Source organism: Nesoenas mayeri (genome assembly GCF_963082525.1).
Source record: "Nesoenas mayeri genome assembly, chromosome: 11".
NCBI classification, from domain to species: Eukaryota; Metazoa; Chordata; class Aves; order Columbiformes; family Columbidae; genus Nesoenas; species Nesoenas mayeri.
The window spans coordinates 14,440,558-14,459,647 of record NC_137563.1 but is presented as its reverse complement, the minus strand read 5'-3'; the positions used below and the strand labels follow the sequence as shown (position 1 = coordinate 14,459,647).

The 19,090-nt window shown below is 38.6% G+C and overlaps 1 protein-coding gene across 1 annotated transcript in view; it reads right to left on the bottom strand.

The window, feature by feature from the left end:
• The window catches only part of LIPC (lipase C, hepatic type), a gene marked incomplete at both ends in the record, with an annotated part of 70,274 nt that extends 52,558 nt beyond the window's left edge, over positions 1 to 17,716 (bottom strand). Inside the window, one exon of the mRNA XM_080350974.1 lies at positions 17,568 to 17,716. Within this exon, the coding sequence (XP_080207100.1) occupies positions 17,568 to 17,716 (149 nt within the window). The remainder of the gene's footprint in view (positions 1 to 17,567) is intronic.
• Positions 17,717 to 19,090: the final 1,374 nt, after the last annotated feature.

The window sequence follows — 19,090 nt, the reverse complement described above, 5'->3', positions numbered from 1 at the left end:
CAGAATATCAGCAATAATGGTGAGAGAGCTAAGCTGTGTTGTGGGAATAATTGTACAGCATATGAACAAGAGATTCCACAGAGCATATCCAATATGACTTTATGTAGCACAAAATTGTATGCTGTGGCACATTAGTCCACAGAGTGCAGAAGCAATTGTGTTCTGGAAGAAGGAGCTGTTCTTGATGGCCTTTATAGCACTGCCATGCAATATGCTTTTGGAGTGTGTGTTCTGTTGGGTTTTTTTGTTGTTTTTTGTTTGGTTGGTTGGGGTTTTTTGTGGTGGTTTTTGTTTTTCTCTAGGTCCCTTCTCCATTTGATTCGCATAAGTAATTCCAATTACCTTTGCTATCTACTCATAAAGAAAAGAATGGCTCTCCTGCAATGTAATGAATGTTAGAGGTAGAAGACTCCTGATAAATAATTTTCCTGTTAATCCAAATATTGAAATCATAACCTTTGCCATCTTCGGTATGTTTATCTGGTCACTTGGTGAAATCACCTACTTTGCTTGAGCTGCTCTCAGCTCAGTTAATTGTTATGCCCGTATAGCATGTATAATATAATATTAATATATAACCTAAATTGTTTTAGGAATTAGTTCCTTATATAAAAAAGTATAATAAGGAGTCTTTGGTACGTTATGAGAACAGAAAAAATGGAGACGGGTATTTGTCAGAAGGAACTGTGTAGTAGCTACTCAGTGTTACGTGCTACATGTTGCATCACACACTGAAATGTCTTTCAGCCACATTTGAATCTATATGAGGTGCAGTGAGTGGGAGCTGCAATATTCTGGGTGAAAAACATCGCAGCAAAAATATGATCCTCTGGAAAAAAGGGTCCTCATATTAGTCCACTGATCAATCATGGGGACTTCTGTCTGAATTAAACTGGGTACTTTTGAGACACTAATAGCTGTCTGCTGGTCTGCCTGGGCAACATGAACTGTTAGACTGCTCTGCTACAGTTCTGCACCACTGGCAAGGATGAAATTTCCAACAGCTGAATGCAACACAGGTTCTAGAAAATCAAGGAGCAGAAATCTCAGGGACTTAAAAAAAGCTGGGAGATTGATGTAGGACAATGACACCTGGAACATGCAAGCTGCACCGTGTCCTGATGTGGCTTTCAAGAGTGAGTGGAAGGTTTATTCTTTAGAGATGGGTATTGTGCTCTAGGTAAGGCAAGTGGATAGTTTGGTATTTGCAAAAACCTTGATTCTTAAAACGAATATCTAAGTTCTAATCTCTTTTTCCATAACACCTAGCATTGTCACGTTACTTCATTTTCTGCACTGAAATTGCTCATATCTACTGTAGTGATCTAGACTTTTTAACTTTAAATCCTAAATTTAAAAATAGATAATCCAAATTGTTCTCCCATGGAACAGATAGAATACATACTTTTATTTCATAGAGGCTGGTGCTTTGCCTACTTTACATGAAATAGAACCTTTTCATAAACACACAGCATCCAACCCCAAATTTCTGGTTTATGTCACTGTGTTTATATCTAGTTCACATATACCGTAAAAGGGCTTGATAATCTTCTCTCTTCTGCTAGAGATGCTGCTTGTACAACATATACCCAGGAGGTATACTCTTAATCAGAATCCCCATCTGCTTCTTTGCTAACATTCCAATTATAGTTAGACCTCTTGCACGTATTCACATCTATAATAAAATTGATGGTTTCACTATTGAGAAGCAGCATGTGACTAATGGTGCATTGTACCAGGCACACTTTTGCTTAAAGTATCATTCTAATCAAAGTTAAATAAAGGAACACAGCAGAAATTTGTCAGGCATACAGTCCTGTTTTTTTCCCCGATTTCACACTGTTCATCAAGATGGTTTTCAATCACCTGAAGACCAATAACAGTATAGTACAAGATGTTCTTTCAGGTTTAGAAGAGATTTTATGGGCCAGAACTTCAGCTGGCATAAATTGCCTTCTGTGCAGCTATAGCGATTTTTACCAGCTGAGGATCCACTCTGTGTTCCTATAATTACCCACTGGCATCTGAAAAAAGATTAATGTGATGGTTATGCTAATACATCTGAGGTTATAGAGCAAGAAAGCTTTTATATGGTTGAATTTTTAATGCAATTTTAAAATCCAGAATTTATTCTGCCTGTTTCAATTTTCCTAGGATTTTGAAAAATCAAATAACTCTGAAGAGACATTTTTAGATTGACTCTTGTGTGTGGATTCATGGCCTATGTCAAGCATACAGCAGCTGCACATGAGTCTGAAACTTCCTTTACAGCAACAGCTACAGAGCCATCAGACTTTTCAGTGTTAAATTCACAATCAAATAATTGATCAGCAGACTTTGTTTTCTGATATGAAAGAAAACCACTTATTTGCATCAGCATAGTCTTGCGAAATATACGTTTATTCTGAAAGATGTATTTCATACTCAGTAGTCTTCTTCCAAGCCGCTTTTTGCGGCTGCCTTGCTTGATCACCTCCCTTGGATCAAACAGAAGCACATCTGAAAGAGATGAATCCATGAGAAAACCAACACGGCTCTCTCCCTTCCCTTTCTCACTGCTCTGCTTAGGAGGGAGACTTGTTAACAACAAATAGAAAGCAGACTTGTTTCAGAAATTGATTTATGTTTCTAATGAATAAAGAAGACAAGAAGAACAAGACAACTAGGGCTTATTGTAGGCAACATATTTGAACAGGATACAGTTGAAAGCACTTAAAACAAAAGGCAGAGAACCATGCCAGAGTAAAGGAACGTGGAAGACATTAAACATTCAGGTGCTGATTGATGATGACTCTAAGGAGTTAACACGCTCACAAGAGCAAAACCTGCATCTCTGTGGAGCTGCTGTCACTGAAATTGTGTCTTTATGAAAAGGGAAGAACCAACAGACAAGAAAGATGAAAGAAGAATATGATTAAAATACATAAAGTAGATACAAACATATAGATCTGAACAAAGAAGCCAAAATTTGTTTGCCAATTAGGAAACACAATGAGAAACACAAACCTGATATCTGAAGAGACAAAAGCCTTCGCAGCATAGCCAGACTAATCAGTAGCAAAAAACATTTTTCCGGCAATAATTTCTTCGATTCCTGCTGACCACCTGATTTTCAACACCCATGTCTGAAACAACTGGTTCTGGCCACCAGAGTCAGAAAGCACTTTCAGGGCAATATTGAGGGTCTAGGTAAAATCAAACCAACCAAGCCAACCAACCAAAAAAACCCACCAAAACAAAAACCAACCAAACAAACACCCCTCTCCCCCCCTCATACACACACTCACAAAAAAAACCCCAAACCTACAGACCCTGACAGAGGCAGGGGGAACCTTTCTTTGAATCATCCTTTGTTCCTTTCTCACCTCCCCTCACCCTGGTGTCTCCTTGCTCAGACTCAGCAGCCAGCACGTTTTGGCTTTCTGCATTGCAATACTGGAGTCATTATTAGCGAGTGTAAAGAGTGAGAGGATGAGGAAGTATGGTGGGGATGTAACAGTTTGAGGTGGTTAATTTTCAGCCGCAGATGTCTTGTTTACTTCGGGACCTGAAACAGCTCTTGCTAGTCTTAGTAGATCTTAGCTGCTGGATTGGGTAGACCCTTAGAGCTGATGTATTGTGGCAGTTCCTTCATTTCTATAAGATTAGAGGAGATTATAGGATAGACAATTGGCTTACTTGAGGGATGAAGAAGCCTTAACTACTTTGAGCATCAGTTAGGATAAACATACGTTTAAAATCTTCTCCAAACTTTCTGAAAATCTGGTCTGAAATACTGCCTGAAAGTATTTTCAGGAGCTTTGCCTTCCAAAAATGTATGGAGCTAGGCAGAACAAAGGAGCAGTAAAACAATATTGCAAGTATTTAACCTTTTTGAACCTTAACATTTCAATCTACGTTTGTATTCTGTTTGGCATATGGATTTGAATCAGTTTGACCAATCTTAATTGATTTGTGACAAGCAATGCGATCTTTTTAATGGGATTTATATTGGCAGATTTTGTAATCAGCTGCCTGCTTTTTTTCTTTGGCAATTCTGCAGGTGTACCAAAGGCATTTGAAAGTTCAGTGTGGCTTCTCAGTCTGCTTACTGCTGCTGCAATGGGAGCTGTGATTTTATCAGGGTTATGTTGGTTGCAAGCTTTTCTGGAAAATGCACAAGTTTATGCTTATTTCCTATGCTAGGATGAACATATCTAAAACTTTCTGGTTTATTTCTAAAGGTAAGGCTATAAGACTACCGTGTAACTACTTTTTATCCCAAGTCACCAGTAGTGTTCTGCAAATTGACACCATTAAAGAATATGACTGTCAGATTGTAGCTTGTAATAAGTAGTGTAGGTGATGTTTTATGCCCCTGAGGGAATGCGTAGGAAAAGCTTTTGCCAGATGTAAGCTATGGATCATTTGTCATTCTCTGACACTGAAGAATCTCAGACTCAGCACCAGACTTATTTGAAATTGAAAACTATATACGCTCCAGCCTCTTAAAATACAAGTTGATCTCTTAAAATGAAAAAAAAAACGTGCTTCTGGGTAGGAACAGTTAACTACGTTTTTGCATGACTGGCTGAGTAATACATGTACTTAATACACAATAGTGGGTAAAATGGCACAAATGAAGCTGGAGGAAGATGCTCTAGCGGTACCTCCCCACATGTGCCCTGTCAGGATACTCCCTGTTCAATCCACAAGAAAACAGCTCAAAAGGCAGAGCAGTCCTTGGACAAAGACTTTGGCAGAACCCTTCAGACAGTGGAAAATGCTTCGAGTTGGTTTCCAGTGAATCTGGGCAGTCAGGTTGCCTTCTGCATTCCCTTGATGCGGGGTGGGGGAATACTGTTGTTCCCTTCAGTCCCACAACAGTTTTGTCTATTATTGAAACCAGATTTCATCTAACAAAAAGAAAGGACAACCTACAGAAAATGTGTGCCTCGTTCTTATTGGAAGGGCAGTAGAAGGTAGGGAGGGGTCATTTTCAGAGGTATGGTAGATATTTTACTGAGTTCATTTGAGAAACGAGTTTCCTAGAGACAGCTATTGCTCTTTGAAGATTTCTCCCTGTATGCTGTACTATACAAAACTTAGTGCTGAATGATCCAGTGTTTATTTCAGTGACAATTGTATATTGGAAATCATCTTGCTCAGGAGATAATTCAAGCAATGGGGAAGTTTAGTTATGCTGCTACAGAACAGTAAAAGAATCATTGACTTTGTTCACATAAATAAAAATGACCGTAGCCTACTAGAAGGAATTGAAATACTTATTTCTCTGTTAGTTCTGGAACTGAAAATCTTTGATTTCTGGATTAACCATAGAATAATGGATTAAGAATATTGGCATTCCAAAGTCCACAGTTGTTGAAACAATTCACAGGAACATTTCAGTATTAGATTTTAAGGGACTGTGACCATGAATTCAAACAATTTCTTGGTAGCATCCTGTAAACACTAATGTTCCACAATTTAAATGAGAAATGGGAAGAGCTATTAAACACCGAATTTAACACAGATGTTTCCTGTTATAACAGATCAGTAAAATTTCAGTATTCAGTGGGCCTTTAACACCCACCCTCCATCTGTGGTATTCAATTTTAGCTTTGTGGAATAGGCCAAAAGAGCAGGCATACAATTAAAAAGAAACCCCACCAGGGTGTTTTCTCTAGCTTCACTTTATTTTTTTCTAAATGTGTTCCTTCATTTCTATATGGAAACATTTTATGGAGGGCAACATAGATAAGACAAAGATATTTTTCCATCTGGGAGTCACACATTGCAGCCAAGTGCACTGCAAAAAAGCCCTTGAGCATATGCTACGTATGTAAGTGCTAATTGAGAAAGTCTGATATGTCAGTTGCGTAATCATATTATTCTTTGCCAAATGACCAGTTTGTGCTTGTAGCTTTTATGAAGCTCTGTCCAACACAGCGCTTGAGAAGTGCCTTTGCTCTGGGGAGGAAGCTGAGCAAAAGGCTGAAGCCAATGGCGCAAGGTGCTGTAAGTTTCTGCTGTCGTTACCTTTCTTGTGAACAGCAAAGGGAAAGAGGAAGTTGGCCTGTTCTCCAGAAGCGTGGTTTAGAGATTCAGCCCAGCTACAGCAGGTCAGCAAGGATTGGTGCTATGCATTAAAAAAACAACAAGAACAATAACCTATTAATGACCAAAGCTAATAGCATGACAATAAGTATTGTAGTTTCCAGCTGTTTTGTCTTTGCTTTTGTTCTGTCTCCAATAGGTCATGCCGCTGAGAACAAATTGTATTTCTTTCTGCATCTTTATCTATTGGCAATTCTCTCCCTTATTGTTTACTTCCTGCCCAGCACTGGCGACCTGTGGTTCAAGCTCACCTGCCTATGAGGTTTTCAAGCAATCTACATATGTTTCCCACTGACGGTGGTATTGTTTACTGCTAAAAGGAGTTCATTTAGGAATGTAATGTACTGTGTCCTGTGCAGCATCAGGCAAAACTGGTTAAAAAAAATACCCCCAAAGCAGATGTGTTTAATGCCATCATTAATATTGTTTACAGGTTGGAAAATGAAAAAGTGATGAAAAGTAGCCTTCTTGTTTCTTGAGCTGTTTTGTTCTGAATAGTTTTGTTGTCTTTTGCGAAATCTCTTTAAACAATTCTACAATATCTAGCTTAAAAACAGAAGCAGGAACATTGTATCTAGTGCTTAAAATATTACATTCGGGATGAGGTGTTTGGATCTGGCTTCTTTCTGTGTCCCTAATTTCCTGTTACCTCATTGGTTATTCTCTCAACTTGCCAATGGCTCGGATGTCCCATTTGCTAAAGGGAGTCTAATAGTACTTATGTTTCTAGAGTATAGTGAGGCTGAACAAATCCTCTGTAACTGACATTGTATTTTCTGAAGGAAAGGTGCTATATAAGTCAAAGTAATAATTTTGTATCTAATTGAATACTTCAATCTAGCAGATGGGAGCAAAGCTTAAAAAAATGTTGAACATCTTTTTCCCTTGCATATTTCTGCTATTTTTATATCTCAGAACTCACTTGGAAATGAATGCCTGTTAAACGAACATAAATGTTAACAGAATACATTTTCCCACACACAGTTATATGTGCCTACATCAAAAACTTTAATTTCAGATTTATTGTTTTTTAGACCACACACATTAGCAGGGCAGACTGCAAACGCAGGGAGGCAAACAGCGATTCCATGTGCTGTTTGGCTGGAGCTCAGCTTTGCTCCTTCGCAGTGGGACATTGCATCCTCCCATCGCCTCCCCACATCCATGGGGATTCTGCACGTTCAGCAGGGCAGATGTATTCTCTTTCTAATGAAAATAATAGCTCCCAAAAGTTCTTGCCTGTCTTTTACAATCTTGTGGGCTGATCAACTTTCTGCAGGTTTTGAGAAAATATTGGTTGCTGTCAGGGAAAGGTGAGGTGTGCCATGGATCCATTTACAGCAAAACAATGGCACCCACCGCAGAGGGCTGTGGCCTCATCATCTGCTGCAGTAGATAACTAAAAGCTTTTTTTGCTGTTATAGCCAACAGTAAGCTCAGACTTCTTTGCACACAGGCTCCCTGCTTCTGCTCTGGTTCCTGCATTGGCATGAGTTTGTACCTCTGCCTTGCCCTTGATTGCACTTTCAATCTGTGCTTCTTTTTCTAGGGCTTCTGAGTGAGGATCTTGATAGTTGTCTTTCCCAAAACCTTAAAAGATGACAAGTTATTTGTTGAACAAATTGGTGTCAGTCTAAAATGCATTTACTGTGGAGATGAAGAGCCCTGTTGCAGAGGGCTTATCTATAGGATGCAGACCTTTCTAAGCCCACACTTGCTGTGGCACCATGGACCTGTACCTCCATGTCTGTGGGTTTCTTCACTCTGCACTGTGGCATGAAACCCAAAGCAGCCACCGCTGGCCTGCAGTGCCCTGCCACCAGCCCTTGGAAGAGCAGGTAACCAGGCAGCTAGCTATTACTCCTGAGATTTTATGAGCTTAGCTCAAGCAGGGCTCAGTGCCCTTCTATGTATTCCTTTCTCTTCTGCGTTCTAATTATAACTTTAAAATTATTACTATTTTTTAATTTATTTCCAAATTCCATTTGGCATCTTGTACCAAAATTTCCTGCAGAGAAATAATTCTTGTCACAACCTTTCTTATCACATTCCCTCACAGATGGTCCAATCTGCTCTGCAGTTCATGCCTGACAGCTAGTTAATCTGGCAGTGCAGGAACACACATTTGAAATGCGAGTTCTGGATCAGCTTCACGTAAACACCTCAGCTATGTTCTATACCCCCAAACTGTATGTATGCAATGGCACACAAACCAGATGTAAAGAGAATGATCCTGCTACTAGTGCTTACGTGTACCTTGGGAGAGAGATCCATATTTGGTACATATTCGGACACATGAGAAGTGTTTACCTTTTCAAACTAAGTTACCTGGCAAGTTTGGCCATGGTAGCACAAATTAATTAAGACAGACATATGCCATTCCTTTCTGACCACAGTGGATATGGAAAATATAGCAATCCATATTTTGATTTATTTTATTACTTCACCTGCCACAGCCATAGCCCTGACCAGGGCTACACAGCTTATGCTACTGCAGATACACAGCAGATTGTGGCAATTAAGATGCTCCATGAGGTGAATCTATGCATCTCTATTTTTGTGTAGATCATCACTCACTAAAGTCTTCCCCTCCAATGAGCAAAGGAAATGAAATCTTCTCTGTTGATTTGAAGTAAAAGGCCCCACAGAATTACCTGTGCCAGTTCAGGTGTGCCTTTGCAGTCTAACCACACCACCTGGCTCCAGGGAGATGTTCTCCAAAGAAGTCAGGTGTCTGAAGAGAGACAACCTGACTACAGAGTGTGTGGGTCTCCAGCTACTTCTCACCACCTTCCATCTCAGGATAAAAACAATGAGCAGCATAGAGGGGCTGCAGTACCAAGCATCTGCAGAGTACTCCTCTGCATTTGTGACATATTCCACTGCAAATGCTAACCTCAGGTAAGAGGCGTTGGGGACTGGAGGGAAATACAGAGTTCAGCTGCATTTATTTAGTGCTGTGAAATTTTTGGCAATGTTGTTTCTCGTTGTTTAATCCAGGAAGCCAGCTTGGGCTGAAACCTGCAGGGTTGGCCGTTTTACATCAGAACCTGTATCCAAATCAGTCTTACACATCTTGAGCTCATCTTTTGTGGTGCCACTTTAAAGACAGAGTTTAGAAGCTTGCCTTAGAGCTCAAAACATTTTTGGACAAAAGGAGTATTTTTGTATGTTTGTGTAGTGTCTAGCATGGGGAATGAGACCTTCTAGGAATCACCTATATGTGAGCAATGATTAACTGATAATAGCAATTTCCCTATTGTTTTGCATGAAACAGGGTGCATAAACCATTCCTGTCAAACAGTTCTTGGTTTCTTCTTTCTCTCTTTTGTAATTTATATTTTTACTTCTTGGACACATTGAAGAATTTGGTCCCCGTCCTCATTAAAAATGTGAAGGATAGTGTTTTTCAGTGATAAGGTATATTGTAGAAGATAATTCTCTAAAATCCAGATGTAACTAGAAATGTTTATTTTGTTGTAGTACACTAACACGTTGCTTTCAAACTTGCACCAGTGGCTTAGGGTGATTTCCTATAATGTTATAAAAGGTGACTGAGAAAAACGAGCCCTTTCATGGTAGGTCGGAATTTGCTATTCATGGACTTTCACCTCCTCTAGAAAACAAGAAAGGGAGGTGGAACTCAGAAGTTATTGCACTAAACACTTTCAAAAGTTTGGCAAAGCATTGGATAAATGCTTTACACTGTATATTTGTTAGATCAAATTCTGTACTCTCTCTGGTTAAACCATCTTCCTCTAAGGTACTATTTCTAAAACATCACTGAGTTACACGTACATGCTTCTTGTAATCAACTCTGGGACTGTTGGAGGGGTGTTGTGTTACTGGTGCATTACACAAATGCATAATTCATTACAATTACAGTCATTTCATTTTGATACAGAAGGTCTAATAAAGATGCACTTTTACTCAGTACCACAAGTCTTATTTCTGAAACATATTTAAAACACAGTTTGTAACTAAAAAGTTGAGAAGTTATTTGCTTGGGTTCTTTTGTTGTTGCTGGGTTTGTTTGTTTTCTTTATAGAACTGCAGGACTGTTCTAATCCTCTTATTTTTTTTTAGAAAAAGAGGTTATTGTGTTTCTGACAACCACATACCATATTGATTTTATTTAATCATGTCTTCCATTCTGTTTGTTACAGATTAGTGAAATTACCATGTGAAATTGTACAAAAGTTATTACTCTTCAAATATGTGGTTTTGTTATTGCAAAAGGGAAAACTGAATTCCATTTGCTCTGAAATGACAGTCTCCAAACGGCAGCAAACAAATTCCTCAAAATGCTACCTCTGTTTTTGCCTGTCCATTCCGTATGGTATTTGTCAAGAGACAAGTTAACCTGAAAATTCAAATGAGTCATTTACTCAAACTTTAAGGCTGAGTATTGAGCAGAACATTTAATGTCAAATTTTCCCACTCCTTTTTCTGCAGAAGAAATTCAAATCAGGAGATCAGGATGCCATTATGCTTTTATAGATCATATATAAATGTAAATTTTGAGATGGGTGCATAATTTTTCTGTAATGCTTCTTAGTGAAAAAAAGAAAAGTTTGCATAAAAGCTATTAGAAGTGTCCTTAGGGATCCCAGTGAGGTGATGATAATTTTTGTTATGAATTAGTCTTAGAAAATTTCACAGTAGCAAAAATCCTGAACGTTTAAAGAAATACTATAAGAACTGTTCTCAAATATTTGAACTGGCATAACCCCAGGTCTGCCTTTCAAAGGTACTGAATATTCTTGATTTTAATAGACTTCTGATTCCTTCCCTCCGAAAATAATCAGTTTCAAAATAAGTGAGAGTTTGGTAATAGGGTAATTACAAGAAGAATCACTCTTTAAGAGGGGGTTTAAGGTGATGCATGAACATATATCTTTACATATAGTTTTGTTTTTCCATTTAGACTTAGGCAGAGTTGGTCTACTGCAAAGAACTGGTGTAGCTTCCAGATCCTTTTTGGTTTACCTGTAGGTTTTCGATATCCTTTTTGCCTGTTTCAGGGCTTGGTTTCCTGCATTGTAATACTTGTTCCCTTTGAGAGGAACAAAATACATAATGAAATTAACGTCTTGTTTGGAATTCCAGGATACGTGTATCACATTTTAGATTTCACAGCAAAGGCTATCCAGGCTGTATCACTGCAGATGACTACAGCTGTAGTCCTTAGAGAACCATCAGTACCAATATGGAGCATATAGTGTGCAGCCAGGCTTCATTAGGAATTTTGGCAGCCTAGGGCAGGTTTGGACATACGGTATTCTGTTTGTATTGGCTTACATTTTGATCCATGTATCCCTGTATTTTACTGATACACTGTCAGGGAAGCTATTAGTCTGGATTAAATGGTGATGATTTCATTTTGTAAAATGAAACAAAAAACTTCTGGGAGAAGATGAAACCGTTACTTAGAAGAAAAAATTACCTGAAGTTCTTATCAAAAGTGAATACAATAGAATATGAAAACAACTAATTTAGATAATAACTTGAAAAATAAATATTTAGATGATATTTCCTTGTTCTTTCAGTGCATGTGATTTCCTAAGTCAAAGCTGTGTAAGCAATTTTATATTAAACACTTGGCTTCATAGTGATAGCTGCTAGTAATGAATTTCATGGCCCAGTTACTACTGATGTGATCATGGCTGACATTGTGTAATGCTGGCAGTTTCCTAACGTGCCAAATAAGGAAAATTCAAGTGTTAAATGTCCATTCATATCATTATTTCTGAAAGAAAGTACCTCCCTACAAGTTGCTTAGTTTCATTGGTGCTTATGAATAGGAGTGGTGCTCTTCTATTAGGGAAGCTGGTTGTGGATTTTGCCCAGGCAAACCAGGTGCATTAAGACTCGTGCGTACAGAGAAGCAAAGCCCTTGAAAATCTGACTTTTAAAGAATTGACTTTGTATCACAAAGAATTAAGCCAATGTGTGGCTGGAGAATTGTGCTGGAATCCTGCCCAGCCAGGTGCAGCGATGCTGATGCTATGGTGCTCTCTGCTCCGGGGCTGGTGGTGCCTCTGGCGCAGGTCCTGGGGTGCAGCTGACCCCTGGCTTTCCAAGTTAGTCAGGACTGTGGAGCTCCAGTCACCTCCTGCCCAAGCAATAGCAAAATGCCATGCAGTCCTTTTCTGGAACAGACTGATTCCTGAGGAGATTAACTTTCAGTCCCAGAAGAAAGTGAATAAAATGCCTTAAAAATTTGGGCTGCCAAAGGAGGAGCTACTACAATATATATATATATATGCACCATAAATACCTTGAAAGTGCATGAACTACAGTGGTTAGTATGATGTCTACTGGGAAAAAGGTTTCATTTTTCAATTTCTTTCAAGATTTATTGTCCTGTTTCGAGTGACAGAAACTCAGATCTATAGAAAATTGAACATTTCGGAAGTGAGTGTGTTCCTTTCCCTGAGCAGGCAATCTGGTCACCTGAAGGAATACCGGTCCTTCTCCTTTGGTGATGACAAGTTGGGTGGACTTCAAAAAATACCCCTAAATGATATTTTTATTGCACAAGTGTTAGGGAATTTTTATGGTGAGCTTTCTAGATTACTATGGTATAACAGTTTTAAGTATAGGCAACATAAGCATCACATCTTTTAACTTCAACTGCTAACTTTGAAACCAAAAAGGCATCCTACGACTACAGTTCTTGGGCTTTGTTCAATCAACCTTTGAAGAAACAGAATGTGGTTTTTGTATAAATCAGGACCAGACTTAAACACATGGGGCAATTTGCATGCTGAATTTGAAGTTAAGATTTGACATAACAAAGGATATTATGAGAAACTATGGTGAAGTTTAAAAAAAACAGTACAAAGCTGAAGTTTATTGCCAGTACTGTTCTCGCAGATCAAAGCTATGCTAATATGGTCTAGAGTTACTTTAATATTTTGTAGCTTCTCATTCCCTCAGTGCATGTTTTAAGCATGCACATCACTCACTTGCTTTTGTAATAAAATAACTTGAAAAAGCCTTCTGCTTTGTGTTGGCCTTCTGAGGTAAAAAGTTGCAGAGATGTTAAGTCTCACATTGCTTGCTCCAGCTTCATTATGTTTGAGGAAAGAAATATCTTGTAACATGCAGTACTTCCTCAATAACTGGATTGCTGTAAGGAAGGTGGTTTTTTTTATCCTAATTATTTCCCTGGTGTTCTTTGTATGATTTATATATATATATATATATATATAGGAGGTTCGCAACATGTTAACAACTACTGCACAGCATGATGGAAAGCTTTGAAAAGGAATTTTTTCTTTACAGGTAGATGAGTGGAATCTTTACAGTCTTCCTGAAAGATGTACTGTGCAGCTTTTTATTCTCTGTGCAGGAAGAGGTGTGTGTATATTCTAAATATGATTATGGGTCAGAGTGTAAATGTTAGGCTCTGTGAACACCATGACTAAAACCAGACCTATCAATTATGTCAGTGGGAGGTTACTGCCAAGATCAAAAGTAGATTATAGGCCTGGCTAAGTCTGCACTCGTGCAGCTTTGCTGGTGCAGCAATCTCAATCTGCTAGCCTAGCAAAGAGTGTTAGTGCTGTGGATGCAGCATATTCCAGATTGCCATGAGTGAAGGATGCTCCCTAGGAAAAAAATATTGTCCATATAACTGTCTCTGCACTATGGGTTTTGCTTATGCAAATTGTCATGTGTCAGTTTTGTCTGTGTTCATGTCAAGAATATTTAACAGCTCTGACTCATGATCATAGGAGCAGGGCCTTCAGTAAATGGACTAACAGGGCTAAGCTGAGCCCTTGCTCCATGTCCTGGTGAAGGGGTTGAGCATCCATATGATTCTCTATGCCATATGGGGCAGGGATAGAAACAATTACTCACCTGAGATAACCTCAAATAATCCTAGGGCATCCAAATCCCCAGTCAGCTTTTAAATTTAAGTTGCAAAGGACACTTTTCTTTCTGTTCTTTGTTTTGGTGAGTAGAAAAAGCAGAAAAAAAGAACTCCTAGCAGAAACCTAAACCTTAAAACCATTGGATGGAAATTTCTTGGTCTTCCTCACACGTGTAAGACAAAATTACTACTTTAAAAAAAAAAAAAAAAGGCTTTTCATTGTACACACAACAATACAGTTACTCTGGTTTATTCATTTTTGCCACACTAGAGCACTGGATTTATAACTAAGGGATTGCAAGGCATCGAATGTAGAAGGTTTGAAAGGTGATGGATACAGAGTCTTTGGTAAACAAAGAAGTAGAAAGTATTGATCAAAAATGCTCTGGGGCAAACCAATTAGGGACCCACTGACAGCAAAATGACCTGCTCTTCCATTTTCCAAATGACATGTAGAACTTAGGTCCACATCATTTGTGGCCATTTTAAACACTTAAACATTTTTCCTAAAGTCTGAATGCTGTTAATTTTGGTCTCCTGGCCAAACTTCAAACCAAATAATTATTGTGCTAACTCCTTTCCTAAATTACAGCAACAGCTTCTTTGGGAACAAATGCATTCATAGTTTGCTGACCTAAACTGCTCTTGTATTGCTATGGACTGTTAACTGTTGCTTCATTTCAACCCATGGCTGGCTGCATTTCTGTGGTGGATTAAATGACCTCTGGACAAAGCATGTATATCTTTAGCTTGTTTGAAAGGCTTTGGGAAAAAAGGCACTGTATATATAAATGCTATCATAGAAATAATTTTAGACCCAGAGTGTACAGGTGTTGAAGTGTGTTCACTGGCTGGAGGAAGCTGCTGGCATTCAGTGATGCAGCTGGATGAAGGACAGAGACTGTTTGGGAACAGAGGGTGTGTGCTCATGGGTTTGGAAGCTGGAGGCTGCTTATTATCACGAAAAAGGTACTTTCACTGAGAAGCATGGCAAAATTACAGAGTAAAAAGGAAAGCAAAGGGAAAGTGGTGATTTACTAGAAACAGGAGTCTCGGTGCTTTGTTGGGTACCTGTTCCTGTATAATGAGGCTAGCTAACGGAATGCAGTTAGTTTGTTGTTTTGTTTTTTTGTTTTGTTTTTTTTTTAATTGGTTTTTTTTTTTTCAGAAGTAAATGAGATTAAATTGTTGAGAAGTTGTCTGTTCCAGAAATTTATGCATGGTTTCTTAAGGTTCTATATTTTCTTCTAATTATGTTATAACTTCTTTTAAAAAGGTCCATACTCTGTTTGAAAGGTGAGGGAAAGCCTAAAACAGCGTAAGATATGAGCAAAAGGCTTTACAGGCATTATTCTCCTACTGTGCTGTCTAGCTACAGCATCATCCTTGGTTTCAAGTGCTCTGGTCATAGCAGAACCTGAACTGCTTGCCTGGAGTGTTTTTAAGCTTAGATACTCAACTGCACAGCTGTGTCTAAAACAAAACCAACAGAATAGTCTAAACACAAACAGTGAAATAAATAAGTTATGTGAACCTGCTCTAATTGTGGAAGAGCCACCCAACAATAAAACACTCTACAGAATGGTTGCAGTGGGAGCAAGGAACAGATTTTAACCCAAAGGCCTTGGCTTTCATTAACCCTTGTCTCTGTGGTGCGAATAGAAGCTCTGCCTACTCTCTTTATCTGGCCTGAAAGCAGACTATGCTGTAGAGCTGGAGAATTTTCTTTCTGCAGATAACTTGAGTTTAGCGAGTACAAAGCAGAGCTGTGCTCCCATGCTCCTAAGTGCAAGCATCTTCTTTCTTCTTCACCAGTTAGCAGATTTATAGTAAGGAAAATCAGAAAATTATTTTCAGCACCAAAGCTATTACTGCCCAGAAGTCTGATCAGTACTTAGCAAAACTGAGAAGATACAACCTTCAACCGAGAGCTGGTGAGGTCTGACCCAGTAACGCAGTCCAGTGGCACAGCCAGGGCAGCTCCAGTGCAGCTCCCCGCCAGCCTCGGGCGAGCGGCTGCAGCCCGACTGCACTCAGCGCTGCCACCCATACGGTCACGGCCCAGCTGGGCCACTGCCTGCTGCAAATGTTTGTCAGCTGTTATACTCTGATGGTTTGAGCTCCCCAGCTTGTTTCTACGTCAGTAGACGCTGCTGTCTCCAAACTGCAGCTAATGGTTTGAGGATTAGTGTCTTGGCTGTGTGTTTGTAAAGCATAGCACAAACCTGTGGGGAAGTGCAGTATTCAGAGAACAACAAAAATATATATGGATTTTAAAGTATTACATGCTTTGGAATAAAGGTGCTATATTCAGGAGGTTATGGTGAACCTGGATATGACTATTCGGTATGTCAGTTGTTGGATTACTAGTACCAGAACTCTAAATCCCTACAATATTTCTTTCTTAACATTGAAGCATTTATACCAGAAGTGTTCAGTCTACTAGCTGTTATCTGATATTATCATGCTTCTATACATTGCTAGGATCCATTCTTTGTGCTGTTAGTATGTATTGGTGCTCTTTCTTTTTTATTTTCTCTCTTATGAAACTGTATTAGAAGTACGATGTCCATTACAAATAGGAAAGTATAGGTTCTTTTCAAAATGTCCACGTTTGACATCAAGGGAAAGAACACAGAAAATCATATCGTGCACATTACCTGTCAAAGGGACTGCTGACCATTGTGGATGGTCTCCTAATTCCTACCAGACCAAAAAAAAAGCATTTAGAGAAACAAAAAGCATCTTTAAACAGTCTGCTCTGAGTAAAATGGGTTCATTTTGCAACAGACTTTATTTGCTGTGATAATTTGATGAGCTTTATTTAATTGGCAGACACAACAATAACCAATCATATCACATTTCCCACAGGCTCTGAATCATGTTAGAGCCCTTTTACACTGTTACATGGTGACTAGTTTTACTCTTTCAACATCTGTTTTAGTCAATCTTGTCAAGTATTCATTCATTGATATTTAAAATTACGAAACAGCTTTCAAATGGTGCCTGAGCAGCAATTACCTCTCTCTCACTTTGGATTTTTTACTTTGTATAACATGTACAGAACTTAGAAAAAACACACAGAAATCTATTAGTAAAAGAAAAAGAGAAACACAGTGAGTACATCATTAACAATTTCAGTAGAATTACAGATTCTCATTTGGATTTCAGCAGAACATAGACATCTAAATCACTTTGGAAAATAAGCATTTTTCTTTCCAAACAGAAACAATCCACAGCCTTTTCCTCTCTTTCAATAATAGTCCAATTTGCTGATGTGAAATTATGTTGGAAAACCTACTATAGCCTATGTAAAATTTGCATGTCAGCAATTCTCATTCTGCTGTAGTAACCAATGGAGACTCAACACGGCATTATTTGGGTCCCAAGATGATTCAGTTCTTTTTGACTTGAAGGACCGGCCCTTGATACTAAGAATAACAGTAGATTCCTAAACCTCTCATTGTTCACGAGCAACAAGGGATCTTAAGCTGATTTTAAACCTTCATTCTAACCTCTCTGTTAAAAGCAGCTTAGCAAAACAACTTCAGTCTGAACAGAATTCGGACAACCATGTACTTCTTATTACATACAAAAAAACATGTGCTTACCCAGCTTTGCCTTACTTGATGATATATTCCGGTTTGGCATGGACTGTTTTATAAAATGAAAATTACAAAAAGATGCTAATGAAGATTCCCTCCTTAGAAAGAGTGGATAGATATCACAAGCAAACATTTCTCAATTTTATACCCTCTTCAAAAAAAGGCACAACTCTGTCACATGTTTGAATGGCTGGTTTTTCAAAATTGGCACATTCTTCAAAACATTGCTAAATAAAATCATTGTGTACCACATTCTTGTGCCAAAATACACAAAGTACACTATATAACTAAGTCACATATGCATTTAGGCATCCAGGATGGGGTCCCAGAACTGGCTTTTTTTAACTGTAAAATAATAAGCTTCTATTATGAGCTAAATGCTATTCTCTCTGTGAGACAACCATAACATTTAGCTGCCCAAACTCAGCAGAACCGCTTCTTTCGAATTATTGCAAACTGACAGAGGGATAAGAGAACGACAGAAAAGATTTAGGCCCAGATTTGTCATTTTCTAAAAGACACCAGTATTTTTCCTGTAATGAACAGTTGCTTTGAAGCTGGCTTTGTGACTGAATGAAAGAATAAGGAACTGTGTATGAAGGAGATCAGACTTCTTGTTACAACCAAGGGTGAGTAAGCTGATGTTCAGATAAAAATGTGCACAGTAGTCTTCTACATGCTGGATCTTGTACAGGAAAACAGGTCCATGCAATAAGATACAAATTTTGAAGGAAATAGAAATAAAAATGAAGCCCTGACATGGGATTTAATTGATCAGATACAGGGACAAATACAAATCTGCTGTTCAAGGAAAGGTTTCTATGTTATACAGAAGCAGTTAGTGGGCTTGTTATCTTACCGTCAGTTGTGACTGAGAATATTGTAGGACTATTTTGCAGGATTTCATGAAGGAATAGCCTGAAAAACATGATTTTGTGGAGGTTAATCAACCTGGGTTTCAGGCAGAAGGGTTCTGCCTCAGCAATTTTCTTGCTTGCTTCGAGGATACAGTGTCACGGCTGTGGCTGGCATGGTTGACACAAGAGGTGCAAAGCGGTGCATGTTGAAACGGAAGATGATGATTCTGTGCTTTGGTGAGAATTGCATATCAGGAGAAAAAGCACATAATGGATAAAAATCCATCTTTGAACAGGGTACTGAGTGTGATTATTAGAAAATGGTATGTTTCCTTAAGGATCTGAGAGATAGCTCTTTTATTTATCAATTCATCTAACTACGTGGGATGGTGATATCAATTTTTAAAAAATCAGTTGCTTACAAAACCAAACTGAAGGGAAAGAAATTGCAGAATAGTGCAGTTATGTCCTGGCAGACTTAGTTCTTTAAGATTATAGCAGAGCTAAATGATCAGCCAAGTACTATGCAGACAAACATATTAATACTCTCAGGTTTACATGAATACATACTGCATGTAAGAAGAGCATGTCACTTTAGAAGTGAGCTAGAGGATTTTATGAGTTCTAGCTGCTTTATTCTTGAAAAAAAC